Source organism: Eptesicus fuscus, chromosome 17 (assembly GCF_027574615.1).
Source record: "Eptesicus fuscus isolate TK198812 chromosome 17, DD_ASM_mEF_20220401, whole genome shotgun sequence".
NCBI lineage: Eukaryota > Metazoa > Chordata > Mammalia > Chiroptera > Vespertilionidae > Eptesicus > Eptesicus fuscus.
This window is the reverse complement of record NC_072489.1, coordinates 39388273-39406248: the sequence shown is the minus strand read 5'-3', so window position 1 is coordinate 39406248 and position 17976 is coordinate 39388273. Positions and strand designations below refer to the sequence as shown.

The 17976-nt window shown below is 36.3% G+C and overlaps 1 protein-coding gene across 1 annotated transcript in view; it reads right to left on the bottom strand.

The window, feature by feature from the left end:
* The window catches only part of CC2D2B (coiled-coil and C2 domain containing 2B), a 60728-nt gene that overhangs the window by 11480 nt on the left and 31272 nt on the right, over window positions 1–17976 (bottom strand). The window contains exons 19-30 of the mRNA XM_054728970.1: window positions 17547–17639; window positions 16756–16847; window positions 15533–15703; window positions 13617–13712; window position 13444; window positions 11711–11820; window positions 9251–9347; window positions 7572–7670; window positions 5271–5453; window positions 4893–5090; window positions 2154–2240; window positions 796–909 (exon numbers count right to left, since the gene is read on the bottom strand). Of these exons, the coding sequence (XP_054584945.1) occupies window positions 796–909; window positions 2154–2240; window positions 4893–5090; window positions 5271–5453; window positions 7572–7670; window positions 9251–9347; window positions 11711–11820; window position 13444; window positions 13617–13712; window positions 15533–15703; window positions 16756–16847; window positions 17547–17639 (1341 nt within the window). The remainder of the gene's footprint in view (window positions 1–795; window positions 910–2153; window positions 2241–4892; window positions 5091–5270; window positions 5454–7571; window positions 7671–9250; window positions 9348–11710; window positions 11821–13443; window positions 13445–13616; window positions 13713–15532; window positions 15704–16755; window positions 16848–17546; window positions 17640–17976) is intronic.

The following is a 17976-nucleotide window of genomic DNA, read 5'->3' as shown; positions in this document are numbered from 1 at the left end:
CACAGATCTAAAAGCAACTGTTCGTTGAAATATTGTTGATTGTCTGTTGCCATCTAGTGGCACTTAGAGCAACAACAGGAACATATGGGGAAATTAACCATAGGCTTTTAGCTAACACAATAGTGACACAGAAATAAGCTGTTAGGGGAATATAGAGAAATATGTGATCGTGAAAAAAAAACCCACCATAAAACAAGACTGGAAATTTTGTCACTGATGAATATAGTCATCTTGAAGTAGAAACAGAATGAAGACAGCTTTCTGGAGGTATGACTACAGCATATAATTAAGTTGTAAAAATTTCAGATATGGAAACATGAATTTCTGGCCCATTCGTACAAGTAAAAACTGAGCAATGGAGAACAGGAAGATGTATTTCTTAAGGATCTTAAAATATGATATTTGAAACATCTGAAGATAATGGTGGTGATAGTGGTTAACAACTACTACAACTACTACTGTAACTATTGCTACATCACCACCACCACCGCTACTGAGCCTTCACCATGAGTAAGCGCTCTCCCAGTGCTATATATTTACTATGTGATTTAATATTTCTAGTAACCCCATGAAGTAGTACTATTATTAGAGAAGAAAAACAAAAGGAAGTCATCATTCACACTGTAGAACTTTTGATGAACCAACATTATCCTCTTAACTAAATAATCGTTTGCCCACAAAATTCATTAATTAGCTTGTGAAAGGATGGAAACCTGGGGCGGCAGTCGTTTAAACTTGCAACTAATAGCTGATTCTTTTTATTTACACTATTTAAATATTAACTCCAGCACTTACTTCTAAGATTGAGGTTCCCAGGAGGACCAAAGCTTTCTTTCCGAAATACAAAAAGAAATTACAGAGAAGTATGGCATGCTCCTCCCTATTCCCAATAGCCAAACTGATGCAGCGCTAAGGCAAAACAAAAGTAACAGAACAACAACAAAAAGGTGAGGGAGAGAAAATTGAGTAATGCAATTAATACTAGGACAACTGCAGAGCTTGAATTCCGGCACCATTTGACTGACAAAACACTAGGGCATTAGGAGAGAACATTAACTTGGAACATAGCGGCGAGTATTTGCTTGAATAGTTATTTTTAGTTATGTTAGAGGCTCTCTTTCAATGTTCTTCAGGACCATAATATTCCTGAACACATTCTGATTAGTTCAAAGAGTCTAGAGTTAATGACACCTCTTTGAGTTCTACCAGGTTCGAATCACTGAATCACTAGACCACATGCTTGTGTCTCCTTGGTTCTCACTAAGCAGAAGACAGAGTAACCTACCTATGAAGTTAACCTTGTGCCCCTAAATCAAATTCAGCTCAAATCTAGCCCCTAAAACATTCTAGATAAGTTCCAGAACTATCAGTTCCAGATGGAAAGTGCCTCTCTCTTAGGCTCCCCTTGTACTAATATTTTCCACTTAAAATATTTATGGAATGCTTGCGAAATTTAAAGCAGTGTATAAATTATAAATATAAAAATAAATAAGAATAAAGTCTTCTTGTTAATTCAAGGAGATTAACTTGGGATGTATATGTACAGAGTATGGGTGTTAGGTCAATCTAAAAGCAACTAAATATTATGTAAGATGGAATAGAAGAAGTGCTCTAATTAGGGTTGCCAGATTTTGAGGGGAAAATAGAAAGACCAACTAAATTTGAATTTCAGATAAACAAGTATTTTAGTATAAATATGCCCCCAAAATTGCATGGTGCCTGTATTTTAGTTGGCGAGCAATCTAAAGAGAACTTTAATCCAGGTGCTAAGAAAGAGCATTGCTGTACAAGCTCTTCATTCAGATGTGGGGAGACTGGGAAACCTGGGAAGTAGTGGCATTTGCCCTAGACATCAGAATCCATAGTGACAAGCCATATTTATCTCTGGAGACTGTCATAATATTGTACTCCAGAAATTTTGATTTTATTAAAAATAAAAATATTCATGAGTTACCACTTGTAGCATTGAGTAAGATTTTGGGTCTTTCAGAATTATTTCTATAAGTTGTTATTAGAACTGAAAATTATTTATTAAACTATCAAATGATTTCAAATTTCATAAGGTAAAATACTACATTATAATAAACAGGTTTCTTTAAAAGAAAAGCAAATAAGGAATACTTAAATTTTAATTATAAAATGTAATTTGTTACCTCTGATGTCATCCATATATCAAAACCATCATTTTCATCCAGTTCAGGCATAAGAGGAATCAAAGATACAAAATGAGCAATGAGGTCCTAGAATAATATTAAGTAACATTTACAGAGTGCATACTATATGCCCATCACAATGCTTTCTGTGCATTATCATTACATTTGGTGTATCTTATGAAATAAAAACTATTATTATTATTGTTTTACAGAAGAGGCAACAAGCTTAGAGTGCTAGGATAACTTGCTCAGAGTCACACAGCTAACATAATATATGGGGTCTCTAGGAATAAGCCCAAGTTGGCCTGACTCCGGAGTATGCCTGTTAACCATTGCATTTCACTGTAATAAATTCTTACAATTTTAAATATGATACATTACATATATACTTTAGAATATAACTGTTAAAAATGAAAAAAATATGTTGAAGAATAGCATAAGTTTGATTTGCTTTCAGGTTCAAAATCAGAATTATTTTAATTAATATAATCTGTTATGAGCTGCTGTAGCAGGAAGATATTGGTATAGTCTGCTTTCTCAAACAACAGAAATTATACTGTTAATTGCTTTCCCCCCAGGACTAGAGAGACAAGGATTCAGGCTTTTAAAGTCAGAAAGGAGAAAAAGATACAAATAAATAATGAGTTAATAAAAAAATTCACTAACATTTTCATTAATTTACAATAGCCACCATTTATTATCTATTATCACCTCCTATACCCTAATGGTTCATAGTCCGTGATAAGCAAAGAAGCTAGGATTTACATATTTTTAAAAATACACACAAATGCCCTAACAGTGCTCTTTCTTTGGATAGAGCGTTGGCCCCAAGGACTGAAGGGTTCCGGTTTGATTCCAGTCAAGTGCACATACCTTGGTTGCAGGCTCCATTCCAGGCCCTGGTAGGGGCACGTGCAGGAGAGGCAACCAATCAAAGTGTCTCTCTCACATCGATGTTTCTCTCTGTCTCTACCCCTCCCATCCTCTCTCTCTAAAAATCCATGGGAAAAAAAATATCCTTGAGTAAGGATTAACAAAAATAAATAAATAAAAGCACACACAAATATTGTCTTTGAAGTAAATCTAAGAGCACTCCTTGGATTTTGGGTGTCAGGAAACATAGGCAGGAAGAAACTCAGGATGGAAAAGCAGAGTGTAATAAAAGGCAACCTAAATTAGGAATTTTTACTTTAGCTTAAAGAGTCCAGCTAAGGGAGTTTTATACTGATCAAATAAATATTCTGAGGAGAGCCAACTGACTCAATCCAACCAGAATAAACAAAAGGTATAAGTGATTTTTCATAAATGCCTTTTAATCAAAGCTTACTTTTTTCTTAAAGGGGAGGCTTATACTTCTGATTTCCTATTTTCCTTTCTCAAAGTGGAAGAAGCTATATCCTCTTTCGCATCTATAATGAATAAATCTTCATTTTATATGAAATTAAATTTTGAATATATTTCTCTTTTGTCAGCTGGTAAATAGATGGGCATAATTCACAAAGGGGTGGGGTGGAAAGTGTGATGTTGGCAGTTTATATAGAATAATATAACATAGTTTCCTTCATTCCCACAAACAATGAGAAGCAATCCTTAGAAGAACATGACCCCTTTCAGTATATAACTTTTTATTTTGCCTCAAAGTCAAAGAAATTATTGTGTCATTTTTCCAAGTTTGATAGGAAAGTTGTGAAGCCAGTATGGTCACGTGAAGTGGTGTAGCAACAGTGCCCCTCTAGTCCAAGTGGGCAGAAATAAAGGGGGGCAGAGAGGTCTTCCCTCTGGGGCTCAGGAGGACACATTGCAACATAGGTGATTTTTCTTTCATGAACTATCTTTGGCTTTTTTTGTGTTGTTGTTTTTTTTACATATATTTTTATTGATTTCAGAAAGAAAGGGAGAGGGAGAAAGAGAAACATCAATGATGAGAGAGAATCATTGATTGGCTGCTTCCTGCACACTGCATATTGGGGATCAAGCCCGCAACCCGGGCATGTTCCCTGACCAGGAATCGACTCCAGGTTCATAGGTCGATGCTCAACCACTGACCCATACCGGCTGGGCTGAAACTATCTTTGAAGGCAAAACAATTTTAGTAATAAACTTATACTCAAAATTAATATTAAAAAATAAACAAGTTTTAAAAATATAAGGAATTCTTACCATTTGCAACAGCATGGATGGAACTAGAGAGCATTATGCTAAGTGAAATAAGCCAGTCAGTGAAAGAAAAATATCACATGATCTCACTCGTTTATGGATAATAAAGAACATTATAAACTGATGAACAAAAATAGATACAGAGGTAGAGAAGCATCGAACAGACTGTCAAACGACAGCAGGAAGGCTGGGGAGGGTTGAATGGCGGGGGAGGTAAAAGATCAACCGAAGGACTTGTATGCATGCATATAAGCATAACCAGTAGACGCAAGACACTGGAAGGGGGGTGAGGGCATGTGCCGGGGGGTAGGAGAGCCTGGGGGAAGGTCAATTGAGGAAAAAAAGGAAACATATGTACTACTATTTATAATACTTTAAACAATAAAAAACAAATACACACACACACACACACACATATTGTTTTGTATATATATAAATTTGGAGTAATATTCTTTGAAGATACTAAAAATATCACAATTCTGTGAAGATACTAAAAATCATTGAATTGAACACTTTAGATGGGTTAATTACATGGTACATGATTTATATCTTAATAAAATGACTAAAATAAATATAACTTACAAGTGTTGCATTGGAATCACGAAGAAATATATCCAGGAGTTGTTGAGGTGGATTTAATGCCTTGATATATCTTGTTACTAAGATTTGTATCCCATCATGATTAAAAACAGTTGTTGTTATTCTTCGGTTGGGAAATACTGCCTTACAATTTTTTGCAAAAATGTGTGCTCTCTCCAAAACATCTACTTGATCTGAAAACTAAAATCAAGTTTAAAATATTTCAATATTGTACCATACGTATTGTTCCCACAAGGAAATATCAAGAACCAATCAATATTTGTCTGTTTTTTGCTAGCTTTGAAATTATTGTTATTGGTTTTTAAAATACTTTACACTTCTTTGATAGTATATATAAAAATAATTCAAAGTAAAACATACCTTGTCTAGTTCTGGATTACAGGTGACATATGATATTTGAGGTTCAATGGTAGCAAAAATATTTAAAAAGGTACATTCTTTTAAATTCTGCCCATTATGATCTTCTTTAGGAGATGTACAAGTCTTACTCCAAGTATACCCAAGCAAAACTGGTGGAATGTTTACTTGGAATGTTCCATTAATCTGAAATTATATATCAATATAACAGATTCTGCACAATGAAAATAAACACCAGTCAAATATAGTATAGCCTAGCTCAGTCTTCTCCACAGGAGGAAATAGCCTTGCATGGGTATATGCTGGTTCTACTAATGTGTACTTGTACGTGTACAAGGATGATCAGGTTCTCCATGGTGATCTGTTCACGGGCACCCGTGACACTCCCAGTCTAGTATGTATTATGCAAAGAGGGTAGGAGTAAGAAAGGGATGAAATGAGGAAATTACTGTATCAGAGTGTTAAAAACTAAAAAATATTTAATTCAGGCTCAGAGAAAATGCTAAAAGACAATGTTACATTTCTCATTGGGTCTAGAAAGAGAAAAAACCTATTGGTTCACAGGAGAAGGGAGTGTGTGTGTGTGTGTGTGTGTGTGTGTGTGTGTGTGTGTATTGAGAGAGGAGCTAATTTACAATCATAATAACTAATAATCATGGTTAATAGTTATTGAGCACTTACTACTGTATGTGCAAGGCACTGTGCCAAGTGTTTGATATAGATGACATCATTCAATGAGATAAATACAGCTCTTCTCTCTATTTTGTAGATAAGGAAACTGAGGCTCAAAGAATTTAAGTCGCTTATGTAAGATCACAACACAACTGATGAGTAATGGAGCCAAGATTACAACTCAGGTTTGTCCACCTTTGAAGCTCACATTCTGAACCACCTCTCTATCCTGGTGTCTGGCCTGAAACTGAGAAACATCTGCAGGGATTTACGAGTGTAGGAAACCATGTTCCTTCCAATAACTTAAATCTCTATTGCTCTTTATCTGCAGCATATATTTGCAGCATGCTCCCTCATGACATCCTGTGATTGCATATTATGCAGACATTTCTACTCTCCTCCCTAACATCCATTCTCTTCTCTTTTCTTACCAATAGTTCTGGGTGGCAACATGACAAGTGGTCAAGTCACACCAACAAAATAAAGAAGTCTGCCAGGGTTTTACTAATATGGGCACTGTCACTTTGTGCTTCACCCTGACTCCTGTCTGCAACATGAATATGAGGCTGGAGGTGCAGTGAACGATTTGCAGTTATAAGGATGCAAGCCACATGATAAGGTCAGTGGAACAGAAACACAAAAGCAGCTTGGATTCTTGAGCTACTGCTCTGACATCTAGACTTCTTTTTGGGCGAAATAAATAGATCCGTTACATCAGCCACTGTAAGGTTTTCTGTGGCCTAGGGTCACACATAATTAATACACATGTAAGTCCTTGAGTCAAATGCCCTTGTTTGCTTGACAAACTCATTTTTAGGACTCGCTTCAAAAGTTATCTCCTCTGTAAATACTTCCCTGATCTTTCATTCTCCTCCTCATTCCCCTCTTACCCACCCCAACCCCTCTGAACAACCCCTTTCTTCCCCCTCCAAACCAGAAAGAGTAAGGTACTCCCTAAGGTAGTATTGTATCTATATCATGCCCCTACCGAAGCACTATAGCATTATCAGGTTGTACTGAAATGTGCGTTTTCTTCTATAGACAGTGAACTCCACTAAGATAGAGAAATCATTTCTGAATCTTCTATATCTGGCATAGCTCTGTAAGTAAGTAAAGTGCCCCAAAGAGAGTCTAGGCTGGAGTTTTTATATTTTGCTGGTCATGTAGGCATATTCTTGCTACATAACCCAACAGCAGGGCCCTTTGGGAATATAACAGAGACACCTACCAATCATCAGTCTCACCATTAATGATAAACAATGCTGAGGAGCTGAAGCTCCTGGAACCCATGCTTACAAAGCAGCAGCACTGATCAGAACATTTGTGAATCTAGTCCTATAAAACTGTTATATGCAAATATAAATGTTGCTTTAAGACATAAGGCTAGCTGTCCCAGTCTTTATCAATATGCACTTTAAAGTTTTAAGAAATAAATTTGTGGGTGTCTTCTGTTCTAGAGACAGTTAAAACTTTCGCACACTCCAATGGCTCTCAAATACAAGATCACTTTAACTGACCGAACAACCTGCCAATCACAGAATCTCATTCCCACTCCCCACCCCCCATCAGTAAATGTTTCTATTGGCGAAAGGTAAAAACTTAGAAAATCAGCAAACAATCATTTGCTATTACCTCAGATTGTTGCAGAAGAGCAGAGAAAGGGAAGACAATGGATCCAAGCCAATTCTTTCTTACATATGAATGACCACTGCAGCTCCTGAAACAGTGATCCTGTTAAAATAAATAACCACTTATTTTATAGCATGTGATGAATAATTCACAAACTTGTAGGTAAGTATAAAAATCATTCTCTTTCTTTTAAAAATAAAACAAAGGGTAAATAGAAAAGATATTTTTCTCACTTTTTTATTTCTTTAAAAATTAAAGCAAAATAATGACCTATTGTGAAGTTTTTGACATATGTATGGCTATTTACATTTTTAATGTAATATTCTTATTATAGTAGATATGCTCAGGGCAGCAAACTTGAAAAAAAATTCACTAAAGAATATAAGAAAATTGAGGGTGGTGACCTGCAGGAGGCAGCAATCCTGGTTGGCATTGTTGTGTACATCTTCATACTGAATGGGAGACTGCAACTCTCTCATGCACTTGCTCTTTAATCTAGGGGACTGTTTTTGAACTTGAAGTTGAATTCAGAGAGGAAGAGAGAGGGAGAGAGAGATAGAAACATCAATGGTGAGAGAGAATTATTGATTGGCTGCCTCCTGCACGTCCCCTACTGGAGATTGAGCCTGAAACCCAGCAATAAGCCCTGACCGGGAATCAAACCATCACCTCCTGGTTCATAGGTCAATTTTCAACCAATGAGCCACACTGGCCGGGCTGTCATATATTAACTGATCAAAAAGACATGAATTTATTTCTGGGCTCTCTATTCTGTTCCATTGATCTATACTATATATCTGTTCTTGTGCCAGTACCATGCTGTTTTGATTACTATGGCCTTGTAGTGTAATTTGATATCAGGTAGCATGATTCCTCCAACTTTGTTCTTCTTTCTCAAGATTGCTGTGGCTATTCTGGGTCTTTTGTGGTTCCATATAAATTTTTGGACTATTAATTCTAGTTTTGTGAAATACGCCATTGGCACCTTGATAGGAATTGCATCAAGATCTGCTTCAACTTCTCTGAGCCTGATCCCCAATCCCTACATGTAGAATTAACTGCTCCTCCAATAGTGTTGCCACATAATTTGATAGACATTTATAGTAAAGCATTTAATCAGAGCCCCAAGAGAGAAGGTATAATGGATATGCATCTTTATACTTTTAGTGTCAACTTCAGTAGGAAGGAAATTAACATTTATTTTAGAGCTTGCTATGGCACTAGGCACAGTGTTAGGAACTTCCTTATATGTATGAGGAAGACATTCATAACTTTTAACATTAGATTGAACAGAACTGGGTTTTAGGAATCATTTGCTATTTTTTATAGAAGGGGTATATTTTCTTTGATCAGACGGTGGAAAATATATAACCCATTTTTGCTTATCTTTCTATCTTGGCAACCAGGAAGCTCACATTTTAATGTAATGTTCAATTGCAGAAATCTACTTCTCCCAAATTCTTGTTATATTTATCCTTTTTCCTTCTCTATATGGTTTGTGATCTGTTGTTTTTGAACTGACTTGTCCTATGTCTGATTTTATTCCAAGCTGCTCCAAATGTTTTTTAGAAAATGTTAGAAATAAATATTGCATCTAAAAGCAAATTTACAAATATGTTACTAGACTTCATTCAGTCAGAACTTAGAATTATTTCAGCATAATTATAATTGTTGTACTTTACCTCATGTTTTTCAAAAATCATTTCATCAAAAATGTTGATATATATATTATCCTTTATTTTAGATAAACTTGAGAAGCTATAATCATGTCCTGGTGAGCTATAAATAAGAAAAACTTATTTAGATGCTTAATTTATTTTGTAAGAGCATTATTCATAAAGGACTATAAAATCACCTGTGTTCTTTTCTGTTATAACATAAAAACTATGTGCTTTTAAGACATCTGCTATCTTCCATTAAAGCTAGTACATGCTTTGTTATTTATCTTTTTTATCTCTTAAGGTAACTGAGTGAAGAATAAAAATGTTGAAATGTCAAGCAGAAAGACTTTCTAGTAAAGGCATCCATTGCAAACAAATTATCTGAAGTATGGTGCATTAGGATTTTCCAACTAGCCCTGGTGGGGTGGCTCAGTTGGAACATTGTCCCATACACCAAAAAGTTTGCAGGTTTGATCCCTAATTGGGGTATGTACAGGAGACAACTGATCTCTCTCTCTCTCTCTCTCTCTCTCTCTCTCTCTCTCTCTCTCTCTCTCTCTCTTTCTCTCTCTCGCCACCCCCCCAATAAAAATATATCTTCGGGTAAGGTTTTTAAAAAAAGATTTTCCAACTATCTTATATTCTGCCAGTTTCTGCTACTTCTCACACAGAGAGTTTAACTGCACTTTTGCTCTCAGCTAAGAGCTTATTCTCTTTCCCACATTTATTTTCTCCAACCAGAAACTGGGATAGTGGGGTGCATTTAATTTTGCAAACTGTCTGTGGATGGCTTACTTGATTGGAGAAATTTTTGGAGGTAGCTGAAAGAATAATGTACTATATCACAAGCAATGAACTTTCACTATCAGCTCCAGCCTGTACATCAAATCTCAATCAAACTTCTAACAGCTCAGAGAAGGTTAATAACTTGCTCAAGCTAATGTCATCAGCAAGTGACAGAGCCTTCATCTGAACCCAATTTTAACTGCCTCAAAGGCCAGGATCTTTTCACTATACCAACTGCCACTGACATTGTTTGTTGAAGCTTGTTGCTTAATAAAGCAGCTATTATTTCAAGGGATCTCCAATAGTTTGTATAACTTTCTGAGATCTACAGATACATTGACAACTGAAAAATGTTCACTGAGTTTAGAGAATAATTTTAAGGTTGAATGTTTTTTATAATTCTAAGTGATAAGCTGACTTCCTTACCCTACTCCTTCAAGAGTTTCCTTTCATGTTGCAATGTCTAAGACAAGGTAGGGAAGGCAATGAATATCTATTATACTACTAGAGACCCAGTGCACGAAATTTGTGCATGGGTAGGGTCCCTAGGCATGGCCAGCAATCAGGGCTGATCGGGGCCTGCCTTCATTCCGCACCACCACTGGTGGTCAGCGCATGTCATAGTGAGCAGTCGAACTCCCAGTTGGTCAAACTCCCGAGGGGAAAATTTGCGTATTAGCCTTTTACTATATAGGATGTTAGCAGAAGAGATGATAACTGTCATCCTCAAGACATTTTGGAGTGTGTCAAGTTAGTATGTCCTTTAAATCACTCAAGTCCTACACTATCTTGCATTTTGTATTCTATTCAAACTTTCCTCAAATTTCACAATTTCTCCTCCAAAGTAGAGCTCACAAGGCTAATTACTATTTATTTATTATTACTATCTACCCCATTTGTACATGACTCTTATTCATTAAAATGTCATGTGGAGAAGAGAATGGAGTTCCTGTATCTGAGGCAACGAAAAATGGTAGTTGAATGGCTTTAGCTTAGCTGAACCCTCTGATCTACCTTGTTGTGCTCTAAATGTGTTCTTGGTTTATTTCACTGCTATAATTTCAAGAATGCAACTACTCTACAGCATTCACTTGTAAGTTTATCTTATTGACTATTTCATGTTATCCTAAATCTATTTATTTAATACAGTATATTTCTTCTAATTCTTATGTCTAATGCACAAATATTTCTACACATACAACCAAATTTTATACCTTTACAAACTTCTAAACCAAAATATACTTCTATATACTAATTACTTAATTTAATATTATACAATATAATGTATTTATTTCCCTTTCAATTAATACTCCCTTTCACATACAAAGAGTAAGAAAGGTCAGGTAAGCAGATATCAGAGACAAGGCATACATAGCTAATTCATAGTTTTTACCTCTGGTGGGAGAGAAGGAAGTTATAATTAGTAACTGCCATAGAGAAGCCTTCAAAGATATTGGTAATATCTACTTTTTAAGATGGAAGGTAGATATACAGGTGTTCATTTTATCATTTTTCCTCAGAACTTATATTTATATATATATATATATTAATATCTATGTAAGAAATATTTCATTATTTAAAAGCTTAAAAAGCAAAGCCTATCTCAACCATTATTTTTAATAAATGGCTCAAAAATAATTTTTTATTGTTCTTTTTCTTTTTTTAGGAGCTAAAGAAAAATGGACTCCAACTCACACAAAATCTACTTTAATTTCCTCATTCCAGCATGGATGAGATCCACTTGCAGTACTGGTTTGGTATACAGTGTGTTGAAAGGAAACTTCCACAAAAGGGTGTACAGTATCCTGAAACACATAATAAACACTGACTAGATTTTTGTAATATTTTATATAGTTGATAAAAGATAGAAAGCTAAGAAATCACTTGGTTGCTGGTTGAAAACTGGATGGCTTACTTATTCTAGTGTTTCAGACAACCATTATTCACTTACTAATCATTTATTGGTCCTATTTAATATAGGTACTTTTCCAAGATAAATAGCCAGCATGGCTCAGTGGTTAGAGTGTCAGCCCACAATGGAGGGTCTCAGGTTCCATTCCCAGTCAAGGACACATGCCTGGGTTGCAGGTTCAATCCCCATCCCTGGTCAGAGTGCGTGTGGAAGGAAACCAATCAATGTCTCTCTCCCACAATGGTCTCTCTCTCTCCCTCCCTCCATCCCTCCTTCCCTTTCTTCCACTCTCTTTAAAAAAAAAAATCAATGAAAAAAAATTCCTCAGGTGAGAATTAACAAAAAAAGATAAATGGAACTTTGCTTTATAGATTTTATAGCTTACTAGAGGCCTGGTGCATGAAATTCGTGCACTTGGGGGGTTGGGGAGAGTCCCTCAGCCTGGCCTGTGCCCTCTCGCAGTCCAGGAGCCCTCGGGGGATGTCCAACTGACAGCTTAGGCCTGCTTAGGGAGCGGGCCTAAGCCATCAGTCGGACATCCTTAGTGCTGCCATGGAAGTGGGAGAGGCTCCTGCCACCACTGCTGCACTCGCCAGCCATGAGCCCAGCTTCTGGCTGAGTGTTGCGCCCCCTGTGGGAGGGCACTGACCACCAGGGGGCAGCTCCTGCATTGAGCGTCTGCCCTCTGGTAGTCAGTGTGTGTCATAGCGACCAGTCGTTCTGCTATCAAGCCAAAACCGGCTCTCTGACATCCCCCAAGGGTCCCAGATTGTGAGAGGGTGCAGGCCAGGCCGAGGGACCCCACCAGTGCACAATTGGGGCAAGGGAGATGTGGAAGGTTGGCCAGCCAGGGAGGGACCGCAGGAGGGCTCCAGGGCCAGTCCAGCCTGTCTTGCCCAGTCCCGATCAGCCAAACCCCAGCAGCAAGTTAACCTACTGGTCAGAGCATTTGCCCCATTATGGCCAGTGCATGTCATAGCGACTGGTCAACCAGTCGACTGTCTGCCCCCTGATGGTCAGTGCATGTCATAGCGAGCAGTTGAGCGGCCTTAGCATATCATTAGCATATTATGCTTTGATTGGTTGAACAGCCAACTGGATAACTGGACACTTAGCATATTAGGCTTTTATTATATAAGATTGGGGAAAAATAAACAGGTAAATAAATAATTGCAATGAAATGTGAGAAATAAAAAAATATATATTCCAGGTATAATAGTTACTCAGAAGAGGGAATGATTAATTTTCTGGGGGTGAGGACAGGAGCTTCACAGAGAAAACATGGCTTGAGCTTGAGCTTAGAAACAGTAAGCAGTAATGTGGCCAATAATACTGAGATGGGTGGAGGCCACTGCAGACTAAGGAAAGGGCATGTACATAGGCTTTCTAGAACAGGTAGTAGTCTGATACTGCTGTTGGGTGGAAAGAGATGGGATGTGGCTGACTTGTAGGAAAGGGCCACATCATTATAGATTTTTGTAGGCATTCTAAGAAGCCTGTACTATATTCTATAGACCCTGAGAGCAGCGGGAAAAGGAATGAAAGGCTAAGAATTACATTTTATAAATAGCACCTTCACTGTGTTATGGAAAGTAAACTGGAATCCCAACAGATTAGAGATAGAGAAACCAGTAGCAATTCAGGGCAAACCATTGGAACTGCACTTTATAAAAGTACTAAATACTTAACTCATATAATATCTCTTCTGAGGCCACTGATTTGATTGTTTCTTTATGTCTGAAGCAAGATATGGATGATATCAGAGAAGTAGATATATCCAAGGGTCTTCTAGAAAAACAATAGAGAGATATTAGTTAAGTTTTAATATTAGTTTTGGTGGGAGTAGCAGATTTTTGCCTATGCTTATGGACATATGTAATCCAGTTACCCTGGATTTGACAGTTAGCTTTGATATTCAGATCACAGGTGGTTAGAGCTAAACATCTGATGACTGCTCTAAAAGAGCGGCTCCTAAATGCTGAAATATGGATTGGATCCAGTCTATGATAAAGTTTTCCTTAGCAAAAGGAGAAAAATAAGGTAAATGATACATTGAGATGATATCCTTCCTATTTTTGGTGTTGCAACATTCTTTCTTTTACGAATTGATGATTATTGAAAATGGTGAGGATATTATGATGTGTTTTTATAAGCAGCCTTTGAAATGTGCATTTGTTTTGAGAATATCAATTCTATTAAATAAATAAGGTTGAATATAAAAATAGGCAAAACATTAAAAGTTTTTAACTGTAGATTAGTAGCTAGTAAGCAAAATACTTGTTGCTCATATGCAAAATTCATAGGATGGGGTAAACATGAGATAAGCAGTAGAGTGTAGAGCAAGCATGTCAAACTCAGGGCTAACATGGGCCAAATAAACAAGGTTTAAGGTTATATGCACTGCAAAAAAACAAAAGCTTCAATTTTCATAGAAACATTGGTTTATTTCGATAGAGACATGCTGAATACAAAGGGCTGAAATAAATGAGTAATCATTAACATAAAATAATAGAACATTTTAATAAAAATTAATATTTTTTCTTGAACATTAACTTACCAGACACTGAATAACTGCACAAATTAATAAGTGTAACGCAAATAAACCTATTTTTCTTGTTCTCCGAAAGCAAAATATTTCCTGTTGCGCACACCAAACAAGTCAGTTCAAGACTAATGACGTGGCAATCGGCTGCTAAAATATTCGCTGCTAGTATTAGTGGAGAGAAATGATGTGCCTGCGCATAAGGCGCATAAGGGAAATGAATGCAAAACTATTATAGTAATCAGTCATTAGTGAACATTGTAGTTCATTATTAATAATTATGTGTAACAGAATATTGTAAAAATTAAGTTATGAAATTTTTATTAAAACGTTTCTTACATACCGTTATATTGGCTGGGCCACAAAAATATTCGTTGTGAGCTGCATACGGCCCGTGGGTCGCGAGTTTGACATGCTTGGTATAGAGCATACGTGTGTGAAATATTGATAGAGCGGTATAATTAATATTCCTAAGGTACCTGGGTACTAAATAGCCACATATGAACCACACACCAGATTAAATAGATAAGAGACACTAGATATTCAGGATACACTAAATATACATGAGTAATCAATATTCATGATGCCTTACTTTGGTATCGCTCAATTGTAATACCCATTCTGGCCCCACATATCCTCCGCACCAGAAACACAAATAAAACCCGAGTGCCTGCAGAAAAGATGGGTAAGACCTGATTTTTGCAGAAGTCATCTAATATGACAAGTCTAAAACAGAGTCTACACTCTCCAGTGTTTTAATTCCACTATTGAGAGGGGCCAGTGGCAGAGAATAGTGCAGTTGGCAACCAGTGGCTTCACAACTCTTCACAACAGGGAATAGAGATAAAAGGCAAGATATACTTTGGTCATCTCAAACTTCTAAAAACTCTTAATACATGGCAATGACAGTAAGCTTGCCTATCCAAATGAAGACTTAAACTTTCACTCAGTTTCTGTATATGGAGCATTAATAAAGTGCAAAGATATATTAATTGGACAGTGTGGAAATTTACATTTAATACAGATCTTTTGTAACCTTAAAAATTGGTGCATATGGCCTTACCTGTGAACTGTTGTTTTCCTGCTGGGAATATTATAAGCCCTCAGAATTCTGACAAGAATCTTAATATCTCCATCACAGATAGTCTGTGCTGCCACTTTTTTCCTTTCTTTCCTCTGAGGCTTTAACTTCCTTTGTCGTTCAACAAGCTTACAAACTGCGTATGTCAACTGGCTAAAGAATAAAAGTGATCAGCCACATATATACAAGATAACTTAGTTTTAAAAGATATCAATTTTTAAAATTAATTATTGTAAATAAGACCATTATTTTAAGCCATATTTTCTCCACTGTGGAGAGGAGACAGTTGTTTTCGCCCAAGGAAGAAATCATTTTCTGAGCATAGAGGAGATGCTATGTTCACTCTTATGTGAAGAGGGAATATGATTGCTCCATGCCCTTTGGGTATATGGCCCAACAAGAGATAAGGGCAGGATAGGTGATTCCATGAAACATGATATTCTTTCAGAATTTATTATATATTTTTTTAGAATCATTCTCTTAAAAGTGGTTAGAAACTCAACTTTTCTACATGAATCTGAAATAGTAGTAATATATGCTGTCAACCCTGGTAACAAATCCATGAAATTATAGCTCTATGGTCCCACCCATGTCCCCCAAAGACTGAAAATAAAACACAATAGATTTCAGCATCCTAAACCAATTAACCCCTTATTGGTAATACCATGAACCTGCAAGTGGCCCCAGTGTGGTTTCCCAGAAGCATCCCTACTCCTGTTGCTGCCCCTAAGTTTCACAGATGGGACAGAATGAGAATTGAATTGCTCCAGCCAAAGACCCCCCCTGTGGATCACAGTGCCCTGTAGGCTGAGGACTCACAGTTTTGAAAGGGATAGGTTATTGCTTAGTGTGTGGTGCCACCAGCAATGACTTTTCCCTAGCAGTCTCAGGACAGGAAAATCTTAGGGCAAAACCAGTTTGAAACATAAGTATTTCTTTTCTTTCTTGAGCTAAAAACCATCAATAAGGAGAACATTAAAAACTAAAATACTATACAATTGAAAATACATATTATATTGTTATATCAAGAATGCCATATTAAAATGACCAAATATATTTTAAGTCACCATATTTCAGTTCATGTTTTATAACTGCATCTTTTGACATGTAACTTATTAGTATAAATGTAGAGATCTTATTAGAGGATTTTGAAGGTATTAACTTAAAGCTTTATATTTCTTACTTAATAATAATTTTATATGTACCTTGCAGATACAATTTCTTCATAATCAGCTACAATATCTGATAAGTTAAATTTGCTAACTTTGACAATTCTTTTCATTACCATCTTTCTCATCTACAAAAAAAAATTTAGAATTTAAGAAATGCATCGTTTATAATTTAAGATAAATTATTTACAATGCTACTGGTGCCACTATTTTTCACCCCCTAATTTGTGCAAGCAATGAATGGGAAGGAGGATTAGATAAGTGAAAATATGGTTCTGTTTGCTTCCATTATTAAAATCATTCCTAACTCTCACATTCATGTCACACCAAAGCAAGTGTGTGTGTTTTTCTACTTTTTTGTCCTTCCATAACACTTTCATGTCATCTTAAACTCTGTTCTTATCTCTTTTTACACCTATCCTAGCCCAACTTTAAGGTCCTTCATCCCTTTGTCCCCTGAACTGCTGTGGTCCTACCACATTACTAGTAAAATTAAGGATTCTGGCAAAATGAACTTTTAGGGTCAAAAATAGTGCAAAGTTGTTAATGTTCATGTTTAAGCAGAAAAAGTTCGGATGTGCCCTAATGAGTTTGCTGTCCATTGAAGTAACCTTTGCAGCAACAATGTAAATCAACAGTGTACATTTACACATGGTAAGTAGCTAACTCTGAAAAGGAAGTGAACAGAACAGAAAACCTATCACTGATCACAAAGAGGTGATGAGTAAGTAGATTTGTCTGTCTGACTTAGTAGCATAGCATCCAGCAGACGAGTTTTCACAAGAGTAAATGCAAACACGTTGCTAATATTATTTTGCAGTTGTTACCTTTTTCAGAAAATTGACAGAACTAATCCTTTGTGCGGTAATAGAATTCACATCTGAAAAGGACATATCCTTCTCTATCTGACTTTCATATTCCTAAACAGAGAATTAAGTTAGTTTCACTTCTTGAATGTCATAGTTCAGATATGACATGCTGCAATAAAATGTTAACTATTTATTTCAGTTCATGTGTAGGAGACATTGGCAACATTCTGGCATTAACAGAGGAAAACATTTCTTTCAGATTCTCCCCTTGAGAATTAGCTAAAAAGTTTATATTTTGTTGGCTTCTAGGATATGGTCCTTCATCGTTTAAAAAAGAGTAATGATTGAGAAAAATTTGCTATTATGAAAATGGGAAGATGATTAATAAATATTCCATAAATATGCTATGGTTATTACAATTGGTTATTTCTTCAGGAATTAGCACTTA